The sequence below is a fragment of the Staurois parvus genome, unplaced genomic scaffold (assembly GCF_062004578.1).
Source record: "Staurois parvus isolate SC_StPar_1 unplaced genomic scaffold, SC_StPar_1.0 ptg001065l, whole genome shotgun sequence".
In the NCBI taxonomy this organism is placed as follows: domain Eukaryota; kingdom Metazoa; phylum Chordata; class Amphibia; order Anura; family Ranidae; genus Staurois; species Staurois parvus.
This window is the reverse complement of record NW_028318861.1, coordinates 1,220,078-1,239,215: the sequence shown is the minus strand read 5'-3', so window position 1 is coordinate 1,239,215 and position 19,138 is coordinate 1,220,078. Positions and strand designations below refer to the sequence as shown.

General features: G+C 39.8%; 1 protein-coding gene across 3 annotated transcripts in view; it reads left to right on the top strand.

Moving 5' to 3' along the window:
* The window catches only part of HOMER1 (homer scaffold protein 1), a 178,297-nt gene extending 159,953 nt beyond the window's left edge, over positions 1–18,344 (top strand). For all 3 annotated transcript variants that reach the window (XM_089658370.1, XM_089658369.1, XM_089658368.1), the window contains one exon: positions 1,921–18,344. In XM_089658370.1, the coding sequence (XP_089514496.1) occupies positions 1,921–2,109 (189 nt within the window). In that variant the 3' untranslated portion in view covers positions 2,110–18,344. The remainder of the gene's footprint in view (positions 1–1,920) is intronic.
* Positions 18,345–19,138: the final 794 nt, after the last annotated feature.

Genomic DNA, 19,138 nt, shown 5'->3' with positions numbered 1-19,138 from the left:
CTTATATTATTGTCTGTCCAATTTGGCCACACTGGGCCTTTAGGTGATGAAACCTTTCGTATGTGATTGTACGAGGTCTTTTGCTGTACCCGTGGCTAATGATTCTTTTCTAATATGTAAAAGTGCAATATAAACTTTTGAAAAGAAATACAACGCGGATAAAAAGAGTGGGTGGGAGAAGGTTCAGTCAGTGATAGCGGGATGCCAAGAGTGAGTAGAATTACTTTATGCATGTACTTAACGTTGAAGTTTAGCTAAAAAATATTATTTTCCTTCACAGCTTTAACTATATTACCTACCTGTAATAAAAGTATGTCCCACAATGTGCAGGCTGCTGGATTCTGTAGAAATCTTTACTGCAGGACTGCCCTGTCCTCTTCTTGCCACTGATCTTCTGGCACTGTGTGGGCACACCCGCCTCTATCTTCTCCATTGAGAACAGTTCTTCTACTGATTACACTGCCTGTAACATGATCTAAGAGTGGAAGGGAGTCTGATCAGATCATTCACAGATCATGTTACAGGCAATATAATCAATGAGACAATGTTTCTCAGTGGAGGACTGGGCAGGAATGGGTGTGTCCCCATCAGGTTATCTTCAGTGCAGCTGAGTCCGGAGACCTGAAACTGCTTACCCCCCACAGTGTGGAAGTCCAGTAGTAGGAAGAGAACAAGGCAGCCCTTTAGTGACAATTTCCACAGAATTCAGCAGCTTGCACATTGTGGGACATACTTCATACAGGTACTGTAAATAAAGCAACTAAAGTTGTAGACAAAAAAAGAAATTTTTTTTTAACTAAAGCTTTAAAGTGGACCTGTTATTAATGATCATTTTTCATGTTAAGCACATGTGTTGTATGGATTGTGTTGGTGGAACACAATAAGGTATTACTATCTCTCAAATACCTTTATCTTCCTTTTATGTCCAGAAAGATGCAGCCATCCTTCTTCAGGCATTATCCAGGGGTGTTATCCACTTTCTGGACTGAAATACCAGCTCAGAGTTTGAACAATACCCTAAATCTTGGTGCCTGTACAGTTCTTGGCTATGGTCGCAAGTGTCTGACACTGCAGCCCCAAATTTACTTAACATGGTAGTAAACGCTTCTACTCTACTCTGCACCATGTAAAGCATTCTGAAATGACTTACAACCAGATGCCTTTCATGGTATCACAATGTCGCTTTTTGCCACTCATTGATAGCATGCTCAGTATGCTCAGTCTCTTCGTAGAGGTGCCGTACCTCAGTTATCAGCACTCCACAACATTACATCCCATGAGAGTGCTGACCCTTGAAGAATTTCCTGAAGCACCCCATGTGACTAGCTTTGTCTCAGGGTGTGTGAACATTTCCGCTCAGTATTAGCACAGGAGATCCGCAGAACCACTTTGTTACAGTTTACTGCGCATGCGCAAGATTATGTCTCACACAGGAGAAAGGGTGGAAGTACACTGCAGTATAGAATCACTAAACAACCTCAAATAAGGTTCTGACTTTGTCCAGAACTTGGGCTGTGGAAAAAATAAGAAACATGCTATGGGAATAAATAGTATTGAGCTTTGTGGGGAAATGTTTATCATAGTCGCCTATGAGGTTGATTACCGCTTTATTTGGCGCTCAAGGATTGCTTTCTAGCTAGAAAAGCCTAGCTTTTTTTGAAAAATTATGTTTTTTCTGTACATTGTGCTCTATCAGGAGTTCATTTGTACAGACTCGTAGGCCATAAACCACTTAACAGTACAGCAAAGCAGGCTATCTGTTGTCTTGGTTTCAGTAGTCAAGGCTCTTTTAACAAGGCTCATCAAGTCCATCATTCCAAAGATGTGGACCTGTATTAAATCCAGGCACCTTAGTCTAATTATTAATAATAATTAATAGTTATTAATAATTCTAATATCTTTTTTTTTCTCCAACTTTAGGAGGTGGAGACACGAAACAAAGACCTGGAAGGCCAGCTAACCGACTTAGAGCAACGTCTGGAGAAAAGTCAGGGTGAACAGGAGGCATTTCGCAATAACTTGAAAACTCTTTTAGAAATCCTGGACGGAAAAATCTTTGAACTCACTGAATTGCGAGACAACCTGGCCAAGTTGATAGAGTGCAGTTAAAAAGGTGAAAAGGGCTGCCACCACCAACCTTCTTCAAGATACACCGTCTCCATTCACGTCACGGTGGTGGGCTCTGCATCAGAGCTGCACAATACCTGTATGGGAAAATTCCTTTTCCGAGCGTTTAATTGCAAATTTCGTAGTTGGCTGAAGTGTGAAATTGAGACTTGCTTTATTAGCTAACAGAAAGGAAATTAAAAAATAAAACTTGAATTACAAATTACCTCCTTATTCCCTTATTGGCCATAACGAACTTTTAACGCATTCAGTGCTAGATCGTCCGAAACACTAACCCTGAATGTTTACAATTATTACCAGTAGTTTAACGCAATCCACCTCTGGTTTGCTAACTGACAAAAAAAATAATAGTCTCCATTGTTTTTTTTTTCCAGACATATGTAGAATTTTTATTTCATTTTCTAGGGTTTATTTTAATCTATTTTCTTTTTATGAAATACCTGCCTGCAGTGTTTTGTGCAAAAAAATGACCTTAGTGACGGGGTGCGCCCTTTGTATTTTTTGTTGTAATCTGAACATTTTCTCAGGATATTTTTGCACTGTCAGAAAAAAGTGCATTACTAATTTACCTAACCAGGATTGAGACAGACTACATCTTTACCTGAAAATACTTACACTCTATCCTATCCGTTGTATAATGTTCTTCCTTTTTTTTCTACTGGAAGCTGTTTCTTTTTGAAATTTGCTCTCGTGTTTTCTTTTTTTCTTTCTTTCTTTTTCTTTACTACTGTGTCCAGTGTAAAGTTGACCTTTTAGTTCAATTTTGACACTATTTTCTTTTCAAAAGGGTCTCATTTTCTTATACACTGTAAAGCCAACTCCAAAGGCAGCTGAGCATTAGGGAGATTAAAGTTGTTAAATTAATATATATATAAATATATATATATTTGAAGAGCGTTACGAAGAATATTTATCAAAAGTTTAATGTATGGACTTTAACTGCATAAGAGTATGTTTTTTCAAGATGAATGCAACATGTTTACTTTTTGTCTTTTTGAAACCATCATTTCTGATTGCCTCATGCATTTCATTGTATGAAGTAAGCGATAATAGAATATCCTGTATGTTCCTAATTATAAGGATATATAATCGCTGTTGGGAAGCTATTCATTTGAAATGGTCAAACTGTGAACACTGCTAATTGAACCTCCATTGGGATGTTGGTTATAGTCAGCGTTTAGCCCCTTCATCCACAATATATACAAGGATTTTTCAAGGATGAACTGTAAAGAACAGGCTGTGGCTTTTTATGGCAAGGAGACATTGGTTACCACTTAGAAAAATCAAGGCCACTTTCACACTTATGCAGTGCATTGCGGATGTGCGGTATTTCATGTGTTAACATACGTTGTGTTAAGGCACTATGGTCAATTTTGAATGGGCTGCCACAAGACATGACAAACCAGACATGTACTTTGTCTGTACCACAATAGACAGACGGCTCCTATCTGGTATGTTTGCAAGGTGCATTTGGGTGTTGTTTAAAATGAATGGTATTGCACCACAAATAAGGCACCATGGCAATGTGCATAAATGCAAAACACATAGGTGCGAAACTATCCTGAATTCTAACCTGTCTAATGAGATCCAAGATCAAAGTGTTGAGCGGTGCAGATCAGACTGAAACAATTCATTTTTAAATTCAGTCTGCCATTGTCAAGCAAAAGCAGAGAATAATTTGACATTATCTAAAGCTCCAACCTTACTGCAGCAAGTTGCATAGAAACTGCTTTGTGCCTACCTAATGCAGAGCAAAAGTTCAAAATGGCTGCAGGCATTACATTGTAACATCTGTACACTGACAGACTTCATTGAAACATCTTACTTTATTTAATTAGTGAACCACTGCATGTCCATTCTCTTTTCTTTCAGGGATAGACCTGCTTTACATTGAGAAGTGTAAAACTGGGTCCTAGAAATATATTTTAGAAGATGTCTTAGATTTTGTTAGAAGACACTTTATAGATCTGGGAAATTAGGGACCACACAATAACTTTTTAGTGAAACCTGCTGTGACATAGTGCTCACATTTTGTACATTTGGAACTATATATGTAAATATGTGACTTGTGGTTGTAAAGACTGAAGGTTTTTTTTTTACCTTTATGTATTCTATGCATGAAGGTAAAAAACCTTCTATGTGCAGCAGTGCCCTCAGCCACCTCAATACTTACCTGAGCTTCATCACGATCCAGTGATGTGCATGACAGCCTCGGCTATTTCGGGTCTCTGCCTCCTCATTGGCTCAGACAGCAAGCGGGAGCCTTTGGCTCTTTCTGCTGTCAATCACAGCCAATGAGGGGAGAGGTGGGGCAGGGCCAAGCCACGGCTTCTTGTGTGAATGGACACACAGAGCAGCAGGTGCCCCCATAGCAAGCTGCTTGTTATGGGGCCACCCGACAGAAGGGAGGAGTCAGGAGAGCCTGCAGGGGACCCAAGAAGAGGAGGATCCAGGCTGTTCTGTGCAAAACCACTGCACACAGCAGGTAGGTATAGACATGTTTGTTATTCCCCCCCCCCACCAAAAAAAATAGCCTTTAGAATCGCTTTAAGTCAGTGAAAAAGAAGGAAACCGGGGATTTACTAAATCTTTTGCTTTTTGTTTTTGATTAATGAGGCAAGATCTTTATTGCGCTTATTGGATTCTGTAGACAGGCTTTAATAAAATATACGTTAGTAAATATGTTAGATCTAATTAGTGTATTAAAGGTTATAAATTTATAAAAAGAATTGCAACACCTAACATTTTATTCTCTAGGGCCCCGGCTTAAAAAATATATATAATGTTTGAGGGTTCAAGTTCTTTCTAACAAAAAAGCTGATTTTTACACTTATGTAGGAAGTTTTAGAATAGGCCTGGAGATCAAGTTGTTAGACACACAGGGCTTGATTTACTATTATTATTTATTACAGGTACTTATATAGTGCCGTCAGTTTACGCAGCGCTTTATATATATATATATATATGTTGTACATTCACATCAGGCACCCTAACCCTCATGGGGCGTACGATCAAAAGTCCCTAGCTCATATTCATACATACACTAGGGCCAATTTAGACAAGAGCCAATTAACCTACCAGCATGTCTTTGGAGTGTGAGAGGAAACCCACACAGGCACAGGGAGAGCATTCATACTCCAGGCAGGTGGTGCTGTGTTTGGGATTTTTGTCAAAGCTTAATTGAACAAGCTGAAGTTAGTAGCTGATTGGCTACCATGCATCAGATTTTTCACTCTCCAGTTTTAGTAAATCAACTCTATAATTTCAATGCTTGTTTAAATAACACACAGATTAAAAGTTTAAAAACTTCAGTCTTTTGAACATGCTGGTTTAGTAATTCATATCTATGCTCATGTATATCAGAGCAGATTGTAAAGTCAAAATATACAGTGGTGTATTTAGGTTTTGTGCTGCCCTAGGCAACACAAAATTGCCCCCCCCCCCGGGAGAGAGCTTGACATTGACCACTCCTCCCCTCCCCTCCCCCCACCTGAGAGAGCCTTCTACTGCCATCGCCCCCCCCCCCAGACACCGGCCACTCCCCTCTCGGCAAGAGAGAGAAAGCAACTCACCTTCATAGCTCTGGACATCCCCGGGAACAAGAGTCAATCAAGAGTCTCTCAGATCCCACCTGGTTCCCATGGTGCATGTGTCCCTTTTTCCAGGGGGGGGCGGTGCTGCCAGCCTGAAAAATGCCACCCTAAGCAAATGCCTTGTTTGCCTTGTGGTAAATATGCCCCTGAATATATATATATCAACAGTAGGCCTCATATACTGTATCTATCATTAATCCACTGCTTCAAGTACTGCAAATCATCACTGATCTGGCCAGGCAGGTGCCCTATGGTGTACTGTATAACCACAATATTCCACTAAATGATCACACTGGGGAGTAGGCTGCTGTATTCCACACCATGGTTATAATTGTAAGGAATCCTTGGTAGTATGTACAACCAGTCATAATATTCAGATACAACTTTAGTAACTGGCAGAATCAAGATTGAATCACTGCAGGACAACTGTGTGTAGTATCCAAGTGGCTTTAGCATACATAATTTCATTAGTGCTTCTTCCACGTTTGCTCTAACCTATATATTACTATAAATATAGATGATATAAAAATATTTTATATATATATATATATATATATATATATATATATATACACACACACACACACACACACACATACATTACTAAATTAGCATGTTCTGCAGGCTGAATGTCTAAGAGTTTGTTATTTAAATCAGTGTTTAAATTCCATTTACTAAATTGATAACCTTTGATACATTAATTACAGCTAATGTATTTACTCAGATGAGCACATCTCTACCAAGGGACATTTTGATTCTGGAATATTTTAGAGAAATGTATTCCTGCTAGAGGATGGACACACACATAAATAGATTTTAATTACACAGGACTGAGATACAAAATTATAAGGAACGATCTGAAAAGCAGTATGGGAGTTGCTGGTACCACAATGTGCTTGAATGTCAGAACTGTTCCTGCCTTAGAAATGTTTTAGGCTAGGCCAGGTTCATTTTAAATTGACAGGATTGAAATTTTTCATCAAAGTGGACGACTGGTTCCAAGATTTAGTGTATTATGAAGAAGGCATCCTTGTCCTCTGATGTGTCTTTGTTGCAGTATTGTTTACAACACCTACATCCATCCGTGTTGATAAAGCAGCACCTATTTTATAACAGCACTTATAGGAAAGCTACTAAATTAACATGGAGGCACTCACAGTGCTATGAAAAGTATTCATACCCCTTGAAATTTTCCACATTTTGTCATGTTACAACAAAAAGTGGCACATAATTGTGAAATGGAAGGAAAATGATAAATGTTTTTCAGAATATTTTACAAATGAATATGTGAAAAGTGTGGCATGTATTTGTATTCAGCCCTCTGAGTCAATACTTTGTAGAACCACCTTTCACTGCAATTACAGCTCCATGTCTTTTTGGGTATGTCTCTACCAGCTTTGCACATCTAGAGGGACATTTTTGCCCATTCTTCTACACAGAATAGCTCAAGCTCTGTCAGATTGGATGGAGAACGTCTGAGAACAGCAATTTTCAAGTCTGGCCACAGATTTTCAATGGTATTTAGGTCTAGACTTTGACTGGGGCATTCTAACACAGGAATATGCTTTGATCGAAACCATTGCATTGTAGCTCTGGCTGTATGTTTAGGGTTGTTGTCCTGCTGTAAGGTGAACCTCCACCCCATTCTCAAGTCTTTTGCAGACTCTAACAGGTTTTTTCTAAGATTGCTCTGTATTTGGCTCCATCCATCTTCCCATCAACTCTGACCAGCTTCCCTGTCCCTGCTGAAGAAAAGCATCCCCACAACGTGATGCTGCCACCACCATGTTTCACGGTGGGATGGTGTGTTCAGGGTGATGTGCAGTGTTAGTTTTCCGCCAGACATAGTGTTTTGCTTTTAGGCCAAAAAGTTCAATTTTGTTCTCATCTAACCAGAGCACCTTCTTCCACATGTTTGCTGTGTCCCCCACGTGGCTTCTTGCAAACTGTAAATGGGACTTATTAGGCTTTCTTTCAACAATGGCTTTTTTTTTGCCACTCTTCCATAAAGGCCAGATTTTTGAAGTGCACAACTAATAGTTGTCCTGTGGACAGATTCTCCCACCTGAGCTGCAGATCTCTGCAACTCCTCCAAAGTTACCATGGGCCTCTTGGCTGCTTCTCTGAATAATGCTTTCTTTGCCCGGCCTGTCAGTTTAGGTGGATGGCCATGTCTATGTAGAGTTGCAGTTGGGTCATACTCTTTCCATTTTCAGATGATGAATTGAACAGTGCTCTGTTAAGAGAGGTTAAAAACTTGGGATTTTTTTTATAACCTAACCCTGCTTTACCCTTCTCCACAACTTTATCCTTGACCTGTCTGGTGTGCTCCTTGGCCTTCATGATGTTGTTTGTTCACTAATGTTCTCTAACAAACCTCTGAGGGCTTCACAGAACAGTTGTTTTTATACTGAGAATAAATTACACACAGGTGGACTCTATTTACTATTTAGGTAATTTCTGAAGGCAATTGGTTCCACAAGATTTTAGTTAGGGGTCTCAGAGTTAAAAGGACTGAATACAAATGTACGCCACACTTTTCAGATATTTATTTGTAAATAATTTTGAAAACCATTGATCATGTTCCTTCCACTTCACAATTATGTGCTACTTTGTGTTTGTCTATTACATAAAATCCCAATAAAATACATTTACATTTTGGTTGTAACATGACAAAATGTGGAAAATTTCAAGGGGTATGAATACTTTTTCACGGCACTGTAGATACAGTGTGACCTATTTAGAAATAGAAGTGGATTCAGACACATTTGACTAACCTAGGTTCACTAAATGTTCTTCTTTTTTAAGGCTGTAAATGAAAGACCAGTGAATACCAAAAAAATATCTGAAATTGCAAAAATGTGGGAAATAAAGAAGTACAAAAGTACAAGCTTGCAATGTGTAACAAAGAATCTATTTATTGGAGTGCAGAATATGAATGTACTTAAAGTGTTACTAGACCCACAACAGTAAAAATCAGTCTGTGTATGCAGTAAAGCATGCTTGTTATACTCACTGTGGAACCTAAGGGGTTAATCCTCTGCATTGTGTAAAAAGGCTGTTTGATCCTGTCTTTTCTGATCCTCCCCTTCTACTGTCCCTAATCCATCCCTAATCCATGCTGATAGAACAGAGCCTTGGGGACAAGCCGCACATGTTCAGTTTGGTGTGTGTTGCTAGAGATTTTTTTTTTCCTTGGGAGAGTGCATGTGATCAGCACGGGCCAATCAGCACTGTCCAGACAGAGGGTCAGGGGTCCTGCAGCCTGATTGCACAATCAGGAGAGGATGAAAACTCCTCCTACAAGCTTTAACCAGTGCTCTGCTGGACACTAATAGAAGTCGCAAGACTGCTATATACTGCTGATGAGAAAAGGTATTTAGCAGTTTGTATGTACTAAAATAATTTAATTTCTGTGTACTGTGGGAGAGCAGGTATATAATGAATGCAGGGCCCTGGGTTTATTAACACTTTAACATTAACCAAGTTATTGTTTATTATTGTAAATTTATAACATGTAGAAGAAGCTGAATTTATTATAATCATCAATAATTTAAATTATTTCTATTATTTGATAATAAAGAAAGCCCTTTAACTTATAAACGTTTTAAGCTGTTTAGATAACATTTGCCAGAAAAAAATAAATTAAAATTGCAATTAAATTAGAATTAATTGATCATTTCTAATTTCTGTGTGGCAATTACCTAGGTAACGGTCAGTTCCCCTATTCTGAATAAAGCTAAGGCTCCATGCACACTAGAGGTTATTTTAAAGAATAATTTCACCTTTCGTAGCATGTTACATGTTATACCCATATTTAGGGTGTAACGTGTTACAATCTGACTGGCCACTGCACCCTTCCCCCCTCCCCCTCCCCAATGCCCACTGTGACAGCTAGCGGTGGATCTTCTCCCCCTTCACTAGCTGTCACAATTTTAAAAAGATGTGGTCGTGTGGGGCTCTGCCCACCTGGCCACATCATTCTTTTACAGCATTCTGTGAATGGGAAAACTACAAGTCCCAGAAGCCTTTGCGGCTGTCAGCTTGTAGTTTTCAATGAACATTCATTGAGCCTTCCTGTCAGTAGCATCTGCTTGCTTGTATGGGGTGTACAAGCAAGCAGATATACTGACAGGTCAGGGCGAGACCTGCATGGCACCAGCAATCTGCTGATCACTGGTGCAATAGAGGCTCCATAAACAAAAAATAATAAATGCACGTTTTTTTACCTGCAAAAAAATGTGCATTTATTATTTTTTGTTAAAACGTGAACTTACCTTCGAAGCTCCCAGAAGCTGTTATCAGCATTTTTTCTGCTCCTAGAAGCTAAATAGTATTATCCTATTTATCCTATTTTACACTATTTTAGGCTTGTAGCATTTTTCAGGCTTCAGCGTTTAGGAGCTGAAAAAAAATTGTTTTTGTAGAGTTTTTGGGAGCGTTTTTCCAATAGAAAAAAACACCAAACGCTCCTAAATGCTACTAAAATGCTGCTAACACCTTTTTTTCTAGCTTTTTTTCCCTACATGTACTGTAAAACTGCAAATAAAACGCTAATGCTCCAAATTGCTTCTAAACGCTACCAAAAACCGTTATTACCAGCATATTTTATCCAGCATTTTTTTCCACTTAAAAACCGCTGGTGTGCATGGAGCCTAAATGTTTTTCATGTTATATTGCTAGAATAGCAAGGAAACCCAGAATTTGAGAAACACTAAATCAAATAATTTTATACAATTGTAACTTGAGCCCTGGTTCACACTGATGCGGTGCGGAGTTTGCAGCGTTTTCTGTGCAAATTCTATACCGCATCAGAATCGCACCCCGTTCATGCGAACCGCTGCAGGTGTGTATGTTAACACCCAGAAAGCGGTCCGAAAAACGCAGTGCGATGTGCAGAATCGGATCGCATAGGTGTGAATACCCATGTGACCCGATTCTACTGCGGACCCAAAAAAGGGTCCTGCACCTTTTTAGTGCGGGTGCAGTGTGATTAGAGCAATACAAAATGTATGGCTCCAATCACACCGCACACAAATCGCATGTGATTTGCACAGTAATGCGGTGCGGTTCCTAAGCGAATCAAATGCGATGTACCGTACCACATATATGTAAACCCAGGCTGATAGATCAGTCAAGCAAAACTATGGCAAGCAGGGGCAGACTGACAACTCATGGGGTCCCCGGGCAATAGGGAATCATGGGGCCCCTGTGTCCTTGCCCAAACTCAAAAAAGCCTATGAAAAATGTACCAGGGGAATCTCATGGGGCCCCCTACTGACCCCGGGCCCTCGGGCAGTGCCCGAGTTTCCAAATGGTCAGTCCGCCCCTGATGGCAAGTCTCCAAAAAATATTTAAAGCTGAACTCCAGATGAAATAAATATTTCATAGCGGATTACCTAGCAAAAGGATCTGAATTTCTGTCCCTTCAGTATTAAAATTCACACAGCTTTCCCACACAGCAAGAGTCCTGTGTGGCAGGGGAGGGGAACTGATCTTTCACTGCTGCAGGTTCACTTTCACTTTCAGGTCCCCTCCCCACCCTGTGACTGGACATTGAAAAGGAGGAGAAACGCATTGACAAGCTCATCTGTCTCTCTGCTCTCTCCTCTATCAGCATGCTTCTTAGACTGCAGCATAGTTGTGCCAATGTCTATTTCTTTCATCTCAAAGGTAGTTTCAGTATAAAACAATGCCTAGTAGTGACATTCACATTCTCTTTTGCATTGCAGACTGTTTAAGCAATAATAGCCATTACTGTATCTATTTTTGTACATATATTTTTAGTTGTTTTGATATGTTCACTGCCAAGGCTGGTACATTATAGGTGCAATCTCTGCCTTAAATACAACACTGTAATATACAGAATCAGCCTTGTGGCATTTATACTTTTCGGCATCACAGGAAGAAAAGGACACATCATATAAAGACTGTATTTCTGTGCCTGAGAAAACTACATCAGAGCACCCATATCACACTAACAGAATGGAGGAAACTGGTGTCTCCTTAACTAGTAGACTGATTTGACTCTAAGGCTGGCCATACACTATACAATTTTCTGACCAATTTCTGCCCAATTTCCTTTAGATTTACCTTCAACTATGTAATGCAAGAGCCTGCCTAATTGGAACAACTGAAAGTGTTGTTTAGGTTTGACCTCCTAAGGTTTTTGGTAAATCTAAAGCAAAAATCTAAAGAAAATTGTATAATGTATGGCCAGCCTAAGTCTAGGTTTACACCTATGGAGGTTGCGTTTGAGGTATTTTTGCATTGCGTTTTGTGTTGCGTTTTGCCATTTTGAACATCCATTTTATATGCGTTTTTGCCGCATTTTGTTTTTTCCTTAGTTTTTTTTTCTTGTTGCTAGGCAGATTTTAAATGCAAAATGCAAAAACGCGGCAAAAATGCATTACATGCTTTTCTGCAGCGTTCCGATTGAAGTCTATAGAACCAAAAACGCAACGTTTGGCATTAAAAAAAAGTCCCTGACGCTTTCCATAAGACACACCGGGTGAAAACGTGTAGATGTGAACGTGTCCCATAGGAAATCATGTTAAATGGACTGTACTGCGTTTCTGCAAAGCGCTGCGGAAAACACTTAGGTGTGAACCTGGGGTAATGCAGGATCCCAAAGGCTGAATGAAAGTAGTGAATACTAATCAAAGTAAGGTCACAGGACATCTCCAGTAAGGCCTAAACTACACGGACATTTACATTTACACATGACTATTTGCATAAAATCCCCATTGCTTTTCTGTGCCTAGGACGCTACTGCGTAAAGATACTAATTCATACTTGTTTGCCCACACATGTGTACGGCATGTTTCCCAAGCATGGAAGTGGCATGTTTGGGGAAATATGCTGCTCACTCATACAGAGATTAATATGGATGCAGACAAAATCCCCGTTTACATGACCACATACAGCAGGGGTGCTCAACCTGTGGCCCTCAGAGCCCTCTGACATGGCCCTTGACCTCAAACCAGAGAAGTACTATTATTATTTATTTATTATAGGTACTTATATAGCGCCATCAATTTTACGCAACGCTTTACATATATATATATATACATATTGTACGTTCACATCAGTCCCTAACCCTCAAAGGCTCTACAATCTAAAGTCTCTAACTTACATTCATACATACACATACTAGGGCCAATTTAGACAGGATCCAATTAACTTACCAGCATGTCTTTGGAGCGTAGGAGGAAACCGGAGTACCCAGAGGAAACCCACACAAGCACAGGGAGAACATGCAAACTCTAGGCAGGTGGTGCCGTGGTTGGGATTTGAACCAAGAACCCTAGTACTGCCATTCTATTGCTATTCTATGCAAATGAATGCAGAAGTCTTGGTACACGTTCAGAAAGTGCACCACAACCACAAAATATAATAGATGTCTATGGCAAAGCACAGCTAAAGCCGCAAGTGCACTGCGCTGCTCCCATGATGCAGGTAAACCGCAGTGCATCAGTGTGAAAGCAGCCTTATAGGGGGCTCATTTCAGTAAGGGCTTGTTTACATTTGAAGTTTGGGGGGGGTAAACCCACACCCCCAACCACTGATGTAGAAACAGGGGTCTCAATGGTAACCCCACCGCATGCTCCAGGGAACCTGTGCGGGCTCCCTGTCACCTTCTGCATTACACTTGGACAGGAGGGGCGGCATATACAGGAACCGATCCTCTCCATTTTCCTCCTGCAATTTCTGAAAGTCAGCTTTTCCTCGTCTCCCTCCCACCAGCTTCCCACGGCTGCAATTGGAAAATAGGAAAATGTTCATTATGCTATTCAAATAAAATATGTGAAATTCTGGACCATATAATTTCATTGTGGCCTGCGACTGGTAACAATCACACAAGTGTCCCTCATCATCAAAAGGCAGAGCACTCCTGACATAAAGCCATTCATTTATATTGGTGGCTGTATGTAGAACCTGCAGCTCCTAACACTTGAGAAAGTGTTTTTTCCATTAGAAGTGCCTGTAAGCATCCATGTGCGTAATGCCAGACAGTGCATGAATAGCTATAAAATGGAAAGGTAGTGGGACTTCCTTGCACATTACAGAGCATAAAATCCCATGCATATGTAAACCCTCACCTTGTATAACAACCCATTAAGTTTAAAATAGAAATTAAAGGCAAAACATTTGTGCATAGATATAAAAAAAATTATAAATACCTTTTTTTCCCTTTTTAGAAGTGAACGCATACCTTTTTGTTCTCAACTGCATAAGGATCCTACAGAGCTGGGGGAGGAGAAACAGCAGAACACTGATCACAAGTATATGGTACAGCAGGCACATATCAAGAATATGAAATATTGGGTTTACATATTCTTTAATGTGCAGCATGAAGGATACAAAATGAAAGCATCATTTTTTTGGAAAGGCAGTCCTTTTTAATTGCATGGCATAAACATTATGCCTTAGCTCTGTATGCACAAAGAATTTAATCCTTTTTGGATACACAAGTCTCAAGTTTCTTCTTTGAAAGTGGCAGGGTGCTCTTTTCAGGGTTTTCTCGGAAAACAGAAGGGAATTTACATTAAAAAAGCATCAAAAAAGCAGAAAAAAACCCCAATTGTGCTGAAGATTAACTCCTAGTAATAATGAAATATTAGTTCAGCCAACAAAATGGCGGTCTCTACTGTGTACTTGTTTTAAACACTCCCCCAAAGAGACTTTTACCCTTGACCACGCTTGGCGTTCATCAATGTAACCCCACCTCTAATGTGTAGCAGTAGCAGCATTGCATCAGTACACATAGCTTGTCCATTCAAACATAACCAGGTTGTATAAGAATCTTATGTGAAGTAAAGGTAGCCCACCAAGACAACATAAACATCAAAGGAATGAGAATGTATCTGTTGCTTACAACATTTGTGATGGAAATTCCTCTTTCTTCTTCAGCACAGAGAGGTCCTAATAACATGCCCACTTAAAGACTAAGTGCTGGTTCACATATATGTGGATTGGATTCGGTTTGAACCGCATCCAATCTGCATGACGTGAAACAACTTTGCTTCCTATAGTGCCTGTTCACAGATTTCCAGTGCATTGGCAGTGCGGATTGAAAAAGAGTCATGTACGATTTCTGAGCAGTGCGGGCCGGTTCTGGTGCGGATTTACAGGATAAAATGCTGACCTGAACTTGATCTAAACCTGTCCTGAACCTGACCCGAACCTGATCTAAACCTGACCTGAACCTGATCCTGATCTAAACCTGACCTGAACCTAATCTACTCCTGACCTGAATCTAATCTACTCCTGACCTGAACCCGATCTAAACCTGACCTGAACCTGATCTACTCCGGACCTGAACCTGATCTACTCCTGACCTGAACCTGATCTAAACCTGACCTGAACCTGATCTAAACTGTCCGGAACCTGATCTAAACCTGACCTGAACCTGATCTACTTCTAACCTGAACCTGACGTAAACCTGACCTGAACCTGATCTACTCCTGACCTGAATCTGATCTAAACCTGACCTGATGAACAACTACTCTATCAATTAGCTGTGAAACCTGAGCTTTAATCCGCCCCGCACATGTGTAACTCAGCACTAAAGTTGAAAACCCCTCTGACAACCAACTCAACAGACATATGCTATTTTTAGTTAGCACTTACAGATATAATCACCCTTGTTTCTTGTTGAATTGTAGTGCGAGGTCACGTCATAATATTTTGCATTCCCAACTCCCCCCACAAGGGCAGGCCATGCCAGCATGACTCCCCAATTATTTTTGATTCTAGAGAATCCATCGTGGGAGGAGATTTACTCAAACTGATGCACTCAGAATCTGGTACAGCTGTGCATGGTACCCAATCAGCTTCTAAATTCACCTTGTTCAGTTAAGCTTTGACTATAAAACCTGGAGGTTCATTGGTTTCTATGCAGAGTTGCACCAGACTTTGCAACTTGTTTTAGTGGGACTGTTTTTCTTCTGCATTGACTTGTTACTACTGAAATATCTGACAGTTGAACAGGGAATCACATGATTCACCTTGCTACCTGGCCTTTAAAGAGTCAGTCCAGAAAAAACGTTTTTTTCCCAGTTTTAAGTGAATTCCATCAGGCTTCTTTCACCTTTTTAGGGACAACATCAGTGACCATTATGAGAGCATTTCCACCCTTACAAATAATGGAATCAGATTCTTTTGTTAGGTTTTGATATAAATTAGGTGAAGGACAGGAATCTCCATAGAAGAGACCATACCTTTCCATTTCCGTCACTCCCTTGCCACTCTGTTCATTGTTGGAAGTTGAAATACCTGCTATGGGAATAGAGGAGCATGTGTCTCACTCATGTGATGTGATTAGGGGTGCCACCTCATCCCTTTAAAGCCAAACACATATTAATGACACAGGTTCTGCGGCTGATTAAGGTGGTAATTAAACTCACCTAGTGCTTTATCTGCATTAAATTAGAACCTGTGTAATTATGTGTTTGGTTTTAAAGGGATAAGGTGGCAACCATAGGTGTGATGGTAGTGGGCCAATCAGCACAGTCACCCACGTTGTCTGTACCCCGATGTTAGCTACAATTCCAGAGACTTACAGCTTACACAGGACTACTTTCCATTCCTGGCAGCTGAACGGAGCAGCCGGAGAGGAAAACAATGGTATGTTTATGTTGGGAGGGGTAACTTGGTGCTCTGCATTGCTTGGGCAAAGCACAGGTCCACAGTGGTCTTCATACGGTTTGTAGAATTTCCCACTCTTTATTAAAATATTACAACAGAAGGCTGACTTACAACCGTGAAGAGAGAAACACTGAGGTTGCCATTGCCAAAAATGCTAACTGCCTGTCTGTCGTGTAGATTTTCTGGCTTTTATGATTTCACTGACCGGAAACAAGCACTCAAAGTCTCAGATTTGTGTACTTGTTGGTTGGAGACTCAGAAAGCACCAAAGCCAGGTCAATACACCAGCCAGACAACTAGGGGTGGATTTACTAAAACTGGGGCACATGGATTCTGGTACAGCTGTGTATAGTAGCCAATCAGCTTCCAGGTTTTATTGTCAAAGCGTAGCCTCCCTGGCGGTATTCCCGAGTGTAGCTCGGGGTAAAGTTTCAGTACCACAAGCGGTAACCCCGAGCTACACTCGGGTTTACCATGCGGCGCTGCTCCGGGATCTGTTCTTCTCTTACCTTGTTCTGCGCTCCCGCGATGTCCCTCCGGCAGTGTCCCCTGTAATGTCCTCCGTTGGATGCCGGCATCTGTCTTCTGGGTTCCGTCCCCTGCGACGTCAGGACATACGGGGACGGAACAGCGGAAAATTTGAAAATGACAAAAAGTGACATTCACTAAATTCACTAAAATAACATAGTAAATTATTACTGTATCAAACCATTTCACATACATTTTGTCCCGAGTGCTTTGTCCTGTGCCCTGCCTACATTTATTTGTCTGTTCTTTCTGCCTGGAAACTGAGAAATGTCCATGGCGTCCAAAAAGCATCCCTTTAGGGCAAAATCGGTTTTAGACCGGCTACAGAACAGTGATAGTAAATCAGAACCACTTTCAGAATTGAGTGATAATGATTCGTGGGGAAATTCGTCATCAGACACTGAAAACGATTTTTCAGTGATGTTCGAACTTGCCGCTATATTTCAATTTTCAGTGTTTTTGGTTTGATTATATTATTGAATTAAATTTATTATTATATTATTATTTTTTAATGATTATTTATTAAATTATAATTTATGATTTCGTGTTTCAAATTTTAACATACCTGGGATGTTTACTAGACTCTTGTTCGGACAGATTTCAGTGAGTTATTCCTAAAAATTACAGGCCTACAATAAAAAAATACATATTTCCATGCAAAAAAAGGTACCGCTTTGAGCACAGAAATATGGACATAATCAGACCACTAGGGAGGTTAACTGAGCAAGCTGAAGTTAGAAGCTGATTGGCTACCATACACAGCTGCACCAGATTCTGTGTGCACCAGTTTTAGTAAATCCCCCCCCTAGTGTCTTTAGAAAGAGGATGGCGTATTTCTCCCATGACAGGTCTATTTTAAGACATACTGAGGATGAAAGGGCTAAACGCATAGGCAGTATACATTGATGATTAACAATCCTTTTTAAATCCACAGCCAGCTTTACTCAGTACTGTTAAACACTAATTGAAAACTTGGCTTGAATCAGATTGTTACTGTTCTTCAACATGTAAGTTTTTAAAGAGTTCAAATGTACTTTTAACAAACTTTTAAAAATCACGCATATGTTTATATTTCTTTTAAAACATGTTTGGAAGATATTTTTTTTTCTTGTTCACTGGGTGCAAATGGCATAATATAATATTGTTACTGTAAAAAAACAAATCTTGTTCCTCAAGGGGTATAAATGATATATATTTAGTAAGCTCCCACCTCAACATGATGTGAATGTTATTAGGTTCCGGGGTATGGCAGAGGGCATAATTACTCTTCTCTTTTCTCCTTCTGTACATATTTTGAGAATTCAATGTAAATTCACAATTACCTGTACAGCGGGTCTAATACCTTAGGATACAGAGGGCCATTTTACCTCCCTCAGTGGTGCCTAAGGTGTTATTGGTTCTTTTAAAACTGATGTCACTGATTTAAAGAAAAATATTCTTACTCTGTCTTAGTGTCGGTTTATTTATTACATGTGTGTGAAATTATTTTATTTGATGTGTAAACACAAAAAAAAATGTGCAATAACCAAATCTATGTCAAAAAGCCATTTTTCATAGGTTCTTATAAAAATCTGATGATCTTCATCGCAGTTACTTATTTTCTTAGAGGAAAAAAAAGTAATGATTAATGAAATATATTTGAGAGGAGTATGCGTCTATAAATTGATGATGTAGTATTATTGTATTTTTTCTGAAAAACATTTTATAGTGAGTGTGTTTGGTAGATGTAATTACATATGAAACAGACTGTGCCAACAAATTATGCAGTCATGCCTTGCAAAATGAATAATATGCTACTTCGATTTCTCAGAGTCTTCAGTAGTGACATTTCCTCAACAATGCTCCAAAGTCTTACTGACGTGGCCATTACAAAGTCAAATCATGGTGTCACACTCCCTAGTTATTTTCCATAATGTAAACTAGTTGGATAATCCATCTGTAAAAGAGTGATGCTTATGTTACAGCCTTTTGGAAAGGGATGAAGACTTGAATTAATCACTTGCTCTGCTCAGGATTTACCCCCCTTCCTGACCAGGCCATTTTTTACATTACTGCGCTACTTTAACTGACAATTGCGCAGTCAAGCAACACTGCACCCAAAAGAAATTTACATCCTTTTTTCCCCACGAATTGAGCTTTCTTTCAGTGGTATTTGATTGCCTGTGCGGTTTTTATTTTTTGCGCTATAAGCAAAAAAAGACCAACAATTTTGAGAAAAAAAACATGACTTTTTGCTATTA